The sequence below is a fragment of the Galleria mellonella genome, unplaced genomic scaffold (genome assembly GCF_026898425.1).
Source record: "Galleria mellonella isolate WM207_F2 unplaced genomic scaffold, CSIRO_AGI_GalMel_v1 utg74, whole genome shotgun sequence".
Classification (NCBI taxonomy): Eukaryota; Metazoa; Arthropoda; class Insecta; order Lepidoptera; family Pyralidae; genus Galleria; species Galleria mellonella.
In genome coordinates this window covers 3,477,379-3,486,690 of record NW_026442147.1, presented here as the reverse complement: position 1 = coordinate 3,486,690, position 9,312 = coordinate 3,477,379, and the positions used below count along the sequence as shown (strand labels likewise).

Below are 9,312 nucleotides of genomic sequence, written 5' to 3'. Positions count from 1 at the left end.
GATAATATCGATAAGAATTCTTTGAAAACGAAGTTTATCAGATAATAAATAAGTAGACAGTAATATACAGAAATATACTTGTTAGCAAAAACCGCTCATTAAGGATAAGTGGAAATATATGAGCAAACGCACTATAGGACGACCTCCACTAGATGAAGTAACAACCTCAAATGCTTTGCAGTAAGTCAGCACATGTGGGTGGTTCAGAATCGTAATTTATGGCAGTCTATGGAGGAGACCTATATTTAGTAATGGGCAGATAATGGTTGGATAAGTGAAAATTAATTTACATTCATCTCTATCATAATTTGGAATAAAATTCTATTTTTACCAACGTTCCCCGCGTTAGTAGGGATAAGTGACAGTGGCCAACATATCGTTGAACATACGTCTATACGATGAACAAAATATAATATTTGGGTGTAAGAAAAAATTTAATTAACACATTAAATTTGACCAGGATTTCTCTGATCATAAACCGCATGTAGACATCAAAGCAACATGTAGACGCAAAAGCTAAAAGTTACATTAAAATATTTTTCGGATTCATGCCAAATTGGCTGCTCTTGTGGTTCTTATTATAAAATGGATACAATCCAAAAGTTTTTGTCGCGCCAAACTACTCCTATAATTATTCAGATGATATGATTTTCCTATCCCCTATGATATCATAACAATACAAGTAGATTTTGTTATATAAAAAAACGATATACTTCAACCATTTTTGATGAAATTTCTATGAAACCTTTCAGATACAAAAATAATTTTACAAATAAAAATCTCTAAATGTCCTGAAATAACAAGCAAAAAAAAATTTATTAATAACCTTCTGCTTTTTTTGAATTCAGTTGAGAATCATGTGATGCCATGATGTACAACCATAAACTATTAAATGCCCTAATATGTTTATATAGTACATTTTCTATAGTGCTAAAAACGAAAAGGATAGTGAAAAATACATTTAAATAAAAAAATCGATAACTTTATTTACAGATTTTGCATTATCTTATAATACAGTCAACAATTTCTTTAAACATTACCATTTGAGATTCACATTCATTTAACTAACGTAAAAACACCTATCGACAATAAACGCTATGTTATCGAATTCGTTTTTGACATAAAACGTGGACCACACAACAATCGTACTAGCAATCCAACATTAAAATGATCGATGGACGCATTAACATCTATTAACATCTTTCAGAGCGGGCAACTTCAGAGACAATTCGGTACGTCAAAGTTGGATATTTTTTTAAACGGTATTAAAAGCCGCACTGGCCAAGTTTTATACGACACTAACACTAACTCGTCCATTTTCACAAACGTGTCCATTTCACACAATCGGACGGTAAACAAGCGAAACACCAAAAAATGTGTCCTTGCCACAATTCAGATCTGCACAAACGATGGTTAAATTTATTCGTGGACAAAATTTCCTTTTGTGGAAGCCGTGTAGTTGCACAACTGAGAATTATTTCCTGTCGAACTTAGAGACCTGAGCTTACAAAGCATACATAAAAAGAATTTTTCCCGTAGAGTAAATGTCATTCTGATATACTCTCTGAATATTACTCATCTGCACATATTACTTGTAAAGACTCGTAATAGCCGACAAATATCTATTTAAATTCGATTAATAAGGACGCCAAACATCCACTGGTCGTCTATCTGAGGTAATAAGAGATTTACTGCGAGTCCTAACTCCTTGATCGGTCCATTCTGGAGACGCCGGTCTTTTCTTTCCTGTGCCTGAGGGCGTTGACCCTTCCTCCTCTCTGTCAGGGCTCGAATTGGAATCTTCTTGTGGCGCAGGTGGTCTCAACCACCAATCATATCCGCCATAAAGCTGAGAATAGAGCCACGCTGGAGGTGTTGGAAGTAGTGGTGAATTAAGAAATAGTTGTGCTGCTAAAGCGCTATGGAAGAGACTGGATGGCGCTGGCAGCGGTTGCAGTGGTTTTCTGGTTCGAGTTACGGAGGTGAAGGCTCCTGGACGGTCGTCGGGTGGTGGGCTGCTCGAAGCGGTAACAGATATGTCGTCGTCTTGCGGTGAACTCGGACGGGAGTTCACAGGACTCGTTGTGCTGTGTGCGAGCATTGTTATTGGATTTTCTGACGTTGTATCTGTAATTATTGTATCATTTAATGATAAGATAAATCTTATAAAGCTATTATTAAATATAAATATTATTAACATTATTTCTATCAATATATTAAAAAAAAGTGATGAGAACAAAATGCCAATGTGTAAAAAGTTTATGGGTGTCACAGTATATTCTGTGAAATCCATGGTACTGTTCGTGTCTATAAGCAACATTTACTATTTCATACCAGATGGGCCGTCAGCTTATTTGTCATTTATAGATAACATAAAAATACTTAAATAATTTAAAAGGCATTCAAACCTGTATCGATAGGTGGTGGTGGAACGTGTTGTGACTGCGTGTGCGTAGGCGGAAGAACATGCGGCGTGAAGTGCGCATGCGTGGGTAGCAGTGGCGGGGGATAATGCCGAGCTAACGCACCCCATTCACCACCCGGCAAGCCGGCCAACTGATGTGCTATACCTGCAACAATAATAAATATTATTAGTAAAAGTAATGTTATCTGTTGTATTAACATTTACATACTATGTTTTTGCCTACTACTTCATATACGTGGATTCCAGAAGTAAAAATACTAATGAAAAGTACCACTTTTAAACAACATATTAAAATAAAATATACACCAAATTTGAAGTTAAGTCTTCAGGAATAAAACTATGAAAACCACATTCAATTTGATGCAATTGTTTTTACGTGAGGCCGGAACAAAATAAAGACGCAACAAACGGACAACATTTCTAAATTGTTGTTTTAGCTTCTCTTGCTCTTATTAAGACCCTGACATCAAGTTTTCATAAATATCTTCCATGAACAGACATCGTCATTATTTCATCAGTTACTAAAATTAGGGATACAGTAAACAATTGGATGAATTAATTTTTCAAAGGGAAAATTATCATAAGCAATCTCTTCTAGATAATCTTTAAGGTAGAGAACATTGAGAAAAAAAAAATGATAATCATCATGAATTGAAATTATTTAAATATTATCATTACGTATATTTTAGTGTTCTAAATATCTAGTTTGAGGCCATTTTTTATTCAGAAGGTTGCAGGTTATATTGTCTTCAAAGCAAATTGGTAACAGAGATTTTACATACGCATTACTAACATTTCTATACATTTAAAGTATATGGAAACATAACAAAAAGACAATCAATCTGAATGAAGTCAGTAATTAATATATAACATTATAATAATACTCGACTTCATTTGACTCGATAGAGTAATTTTATTTTTATAAAAAAACACAACCTGTTTTCTTGTTGATTATACCTACTTTTTTCAACATTAATACATGTAAAAATATTTATTATATTTAATAATAATATAATAGAAATAGCTACAACGGTTACGATTACCCATCTAATGTTTTTCTCGATCTCCAAAATTCATATTACCAATTGTATGTAAAAATTGTATTTGAGGCATTTTATTTTAACACATATATTTTAATAATGTGGTAAAGGATATAGGTATCTCTAGGTAATACTTAGCTCTAATAAATCCAACCTCCAATCCCTTTACTAAGACGGCAAACACTAACCTACTATGAAGTACTATCAAAACTCAATCAACAAAACAATGGCGTCAGATTTATCGTGAACGCTCCACTAACGCTAACTGGATGCTTAACGCAGTCATCAGAATATTTAAATAATGAGTGAGACGATTCACCCCGGCCGCCCCCACAAAGCTTGTTTCAATTCGCGCCTTATCTCCCGCTTGGCACTCCTCAATAGATGCCTACTAACACCTCAGTTGACAACTTTGAGATGTTTGAGATCAACTCAGTCAAAATAGAAGCTAACAATGTTATTGAATTAGACATTAAAGTGTCTCGAACAGTTACGATAGCCTAAATCAAAATATTAAAACACTTTCGTTTTGAATATTCTGTCTTTAAGCCACATAAAAACAATCAGTACTTTTCATTATTTATATTATTCCAATTCTCCTACGTGATTTAAATACTCATACATTATAAGATAATAAATGTAAATACCTATATTTATTTTTATGCAACTTAGAATGGCAAATAAGCTAACGACCCACCTGATGGAATATGAAAACCGGCGCCTATAGACATGAGCAGTACTATGGACTTAATAGAGTATACTGTTTCGCCCATGATACCCCCTATGCATTGACATTCCTGAGGATTAAGGTGTGATACTTCTGTATCCTGTAAATTCACTGCCATATCCCACCCTTCAAACCAAAACACAGCCATGCAAACACAACTGCTTCACGGTTGAAACACGAATGGAATAGAAGTACCCAAGCAAACGACTTTTGTATAAATTTTCCCCCTGATAACTAAATGAATTTAATGACTAACCTAGAATATTTAGACCCGAGCTAAATATAAAAAATCATTCTGTAAATTAGCACGACAAAAAGTCAAACCCGAGATTGGGTTCGGTATTTGAATGCAAAGCAACGCCCCCAGGACTACACTACGGGTCTTAATTGAGTTGTAAATGATATTTTCAAACCCCCGAGGCTAAGGAAAAGTATTACAAATTGAAGTCCTTTTTTTTTCAATGTTTTGGCATTTTAGCTTCTAAAGTTCTAATGTACAGTCAAAAGATAATGAACTGACATTGGTTTTTTTCTTGTCAGATTTGAAAGTAAAACCAGCTTTTTATAATTGGACCGTTTATTTTGAAAGTGGTGTAAGTAAATTTTTAAGAAAAATGAACTATCACGTAATTCATGCTTAATTTAATGTAATTTTTTTTTATATATAACTAGTGTTTAATTTCTCAAAAAAATCCCATGTTTTGTACAACTTAAAATCGGTCGGTAAATGAAATTGTATAATCATTGATTATGAAAGTGGCGTAAGTCCAATTGACAGAGGTAGGTGGCATAGCAGATGGATGCCGATCAGTGTTTTGTTATTTTTCATTTATTTTATACTAGCTCTGTCCCGCGGTTTTACCCGCGGACGATTTGCATTTGAATTTCATTTCAACAAAAAATCTCCAAAATGCAATTAAAAAACAGATAAAAAAAAATACTAATGGGGAACAGGACAATTGGTTGCAAATATGTTGGTCGAGGTTCCTCAAAATTGCACCATATACCATTTTTATAAAACAACGATGACGGACACAGAATTTAAAATTATCAATTTATTACCTCTACGTCCTGGAAGACCGTTAAAATTTGAAAAAATCGCCCTGAAGCCTTTGTACCAAAATGACCTATTACGTACGAAAAATATAAAGACATGAACCAGCTACTACCCTATATACCTCCGGTGCATCATGCATATTTTGAAACACTACCACATATATATATATATATATATATATATATATATATATATATATATATATATATATATATATATATATATATATTATTATTATTACATATATTAATTAATATATATTGCAATACAAAAACTAATAAAAATATTTTTTATTATATCTCTTAGAAAAATTTTGATCACAAAAGGAATGTTTATCATAAAAGTCCAACAATGCACTAACAACCTCCCTTATGTCACCAGTGTTCATAAGCCACGGTAGCTGCCTCATCAGATTATATGATAGAAACATGCACGGTTAAACAATAAAAATAATGTATTACAATTCCTTTCGCAATATATATATAGGAAATGTGTTTTGGTGTCATAATTTCCAGTTGACATTTTTAAGCGCATAAATTAACAAAGTTTGCCGGCGCGACCCCGTATATTCAGCTTAACCCTTTAGCACCCACCTTGGGTAATTCCCTCCCCGAACCAGCCCAACCCTTTCAGCAATAGAATAAATTACAGGCCGTTTTATGTCGCAGATACCGTCGCTACGAAAATGTTAAACACATTATTTTGAATCCAACCGCTTAGCCTTTATAGGTGTAGTGCTTTATGGCTTCACTGCAATTAGAGAATAGCAGCTTTTTAGGATTAAGCCTGCTTTAATCTCGACTCCAAGCGGCTCACGCTTTACGATAATGATTTAAGAATTGAATTCGCGATGAACGAGTTGAGATTTTACTGTTACAAGACATTTCAGCTGGTTAGCGCTTTATCACTTTATTTTTTAATTCATAATGATAAATTCAAACTTATTACTTAAAGAAACAGCGGAGTTTCTTAATTGTTCTTGACTAAAAATAAACAAATAAAATAAATGTACACATTAACAGGATTTTTTTACATTTGAAACTAACTAATGCTCTAAATTGACAAATACGATTCTTGCATAATAAGATTTAATCAAATCTTAACATAATTGGAATGTAAGGAACACCAATACAAGATAAATAGCAGAGTAACTGTTTTAATTTATAAAATATGATTCAAAATTAACATTGATAAATAAAAAATACAGTCTAAGTGAAAACTTCCTTTTTTAGAATTGCTATAATCTAATTTTACTTAATTATAACTGAGATGAAATTAAGTTATATAATTCCTTATCGTACAATAGTATGATTACCTAGGTCAATTTCATCGGTTTATCAATGCCATAAAAAATGTAAAAGTATTCATTTTGTATTCTACGTTGAAAGTTGCAAAAGAAAGGGCAACTCCGGACGATTTGCATTCGTTAAAAACGTCGGAATTCTTTGTGTGCACGATCTGTAAGCACACCAACAATCTTGAGACTTTTTTTATATTGACAAACATAATATAAATCTTCAATTATAAATGCGAAAGTTTGTAAGGAAGAATGGAAATTGGATACACAGATAGGTTATATCCTAACTTAGAATTTAGAATAGATACTTTACATATCAAAAGGCAAGCAGTTAATATGCATATATATTTAACGGGTTAAATTTAACGGTAATATAAATAATAATAGAAACTCATATAAATCACGCCCTCACATAATCGATATACTTTCTAAGATTCATAAATTATCAATTATTTTCAAATATCATCTAAGGAATATAATATAAATTCATCAGTTTCATATATATATATATATATATATATATATATATATATATATATATATATATATATATATATATATATATATATATATATATATATATATATATATATATATATATATATATATATATATATATATATATATATATATATATATATATATATATATTATCATTAGAACTAAGAAAAGTATCAAGATATCTTTCGTTGTACTGTAGCAACATTGGCCGCAGCGGAAGACGCACCAGTTCGCTACATTGCCTCGGACAAAAGGGTTTTTTTTCTTAGCGACTTTGAAAAATCGCATCGCGCCGCGAGAGGGTTGAACCGAAACATTTTAATGCCATTTGCTAGATTGCTTCTTGCATTTTTCCAGCCTCCCGATGTTACATCGCTAATCCGCGAAGACGATTGGGATTACTCGGATAAAAGTATTCCCGTTTTAGTGTGATTCCGACGTTCCAGGATTAAGGCGGAATTTTTTAAGGGCTCGTCTAGACCCTCGGTGGTGATTAAGGAAAGGGTTGGTAAAAGCACTTTGCAGTAATTATTTTACATTTCTTCGAACATCAGTAAGAGGGCCACTTCGACGGGTTCCCCTTTTTCTTTTGTTTTCGATGAATGTTGAACTTTTGTACGCTTTACCTATACATATTATTACATAATACATCCTACTAATATTATGAGTGTAAAATTTGTTGATAATATTTAAACATTTGCAATGCATACATAATACGGTGAACAATACTTCTACTATATATATAGTAGAAATAATGTATGTTCATAGTATACTATTATTCTACATAAGAACTTAGATGTAAGGTGTGCATATGATTATATGCATATATTTTATTAACATGAGCGTCTTTTTTATTACTTGCACTTCTTTCGCTAAATAGCTATCGTCTTTTTTCCTAAAGGTTGTCTGGAAAAGATTGTATTAGCGATAAGACCGTTTTATATACTACTATATGAAATCCACTGCCCCCACCCCCTATATATATATATATATATATATATATATATATATATATATATATATATATATATATATATATATATATATATATATATATAATATATATATATATAATATATATATATAATATATATATATATATATATATATCATTTTCTAAAGATTGTTTTTGTTATAATTTAGGTTTTTAAACTTTATTCCTTTTTTATCTCTTTACCACCAATTACTCACAGACATCAAATTAATTTTTTCTATTAAAAAAGTTTTCACTTAAAGACATTCCTATACTCATTTGTTAAAAGATTAGTTAAGAATAAATTAATCTTTAGTGCTCAAATTACAAAAGCATTAGCTATGAAAATTAAATACCCAAGTCTCTGATATTAAATCAACAAAACAAGCTTTATAAATATGGTGTGTCACTTAGCTATACCTTCTCAAATATTTATCTCGTTGCAAAATAAACAAATGTGTACGTAGATAGTGTTGGTTATAAAGTGTGAACATTTAATTACTTATCTATTTTGGGGAGAAACTTACAACTTAAATTAATTTTCATAAATTCACGCTTCAAGTGGAACTCGAGCTGTTTACTGTCACAAACCATTGAAATTGCTTTTAAGTAGGTATTGTTATTGTTGCTTTGAAACTAAACAAAGTTTCTAAAGTGAATTTTCACTGTAATATAATATGTTACCTACATAATAGTCAGTATCATAAAGATAAAGAAAAATATAAAGAACAACTTATAAAATCATACTTCTTCAGTAAAAGTCACTAATAACATACTAAAAGCTGACGTTTTTTCATAAATACTGGCTTAGTAAACGGATTGTTGTTCAGTCTAAAATATGGTACAACACAATGACAACTGACCGTCATACTAGTGAACGGGTACAGCTTATAGATCTTGCTACTTTATTACTTATCAGTATAGTTGTGTACAACACGATTACCAATCCAATTTATTAATTTCAAAAGTATCTTACATACCTTTAAATCTTTTAATAACCAAATCATATTCACTATTAAAAAAAAATTACCTTTACAAAGTTAAATTAAGGAGATTAGCTAAGGATTTAGAGTATTATTATTAGTATTTAGAATATTTACAACGGATATTTTTATCATTACCTCGCTTACTTTAATAATAAGTATTACAATCTAAGGTAATACAAGTATGACGAATGTTATGGTAACCACACGATAGGTAAACAAATGGTTCAATACACAAACTTGTGGGTATGTATGTATAGTTCAGTGAGGACTATGACGTCACAGAAGGAGTTAGCAAGACTGATGCCC

General features: G+C 31.4%; 1 protein-coding gene across 2 annotated transcripts in view; it reads right to left on the bottom strand.

The window, feature by feature from the left end:
• Window positions 1-973: 973 nt before the first annotated feature.
• LOC113516192 (runt-related transcription factor 3-like) overlaps window positions 974-9,312 on the bottom strand; it is a 46,391-nt gene continuing 38,052 nt past the window's right edge. For both annotated transcript variants that reach the window (XM_052901009.1, XM_052901010.1), the window contains exons 5-6: window positions 2,409-2,570; window positions 974-2,127 (exon numbers count right to left, since the gene is read on the bottom strand). In XM_052901009.1, coding sequence (XP_052756969.1) covers window positions 1,637-2,127; window positions 2,409-2,570 — 653 coding nt within the window. In that variant the 3' untranslated portion in view covers window positions 974-1,636. The remainder of the gene's footprint in view (window positions 2,128-2,408; window positions 2,571-9,312) is intronic.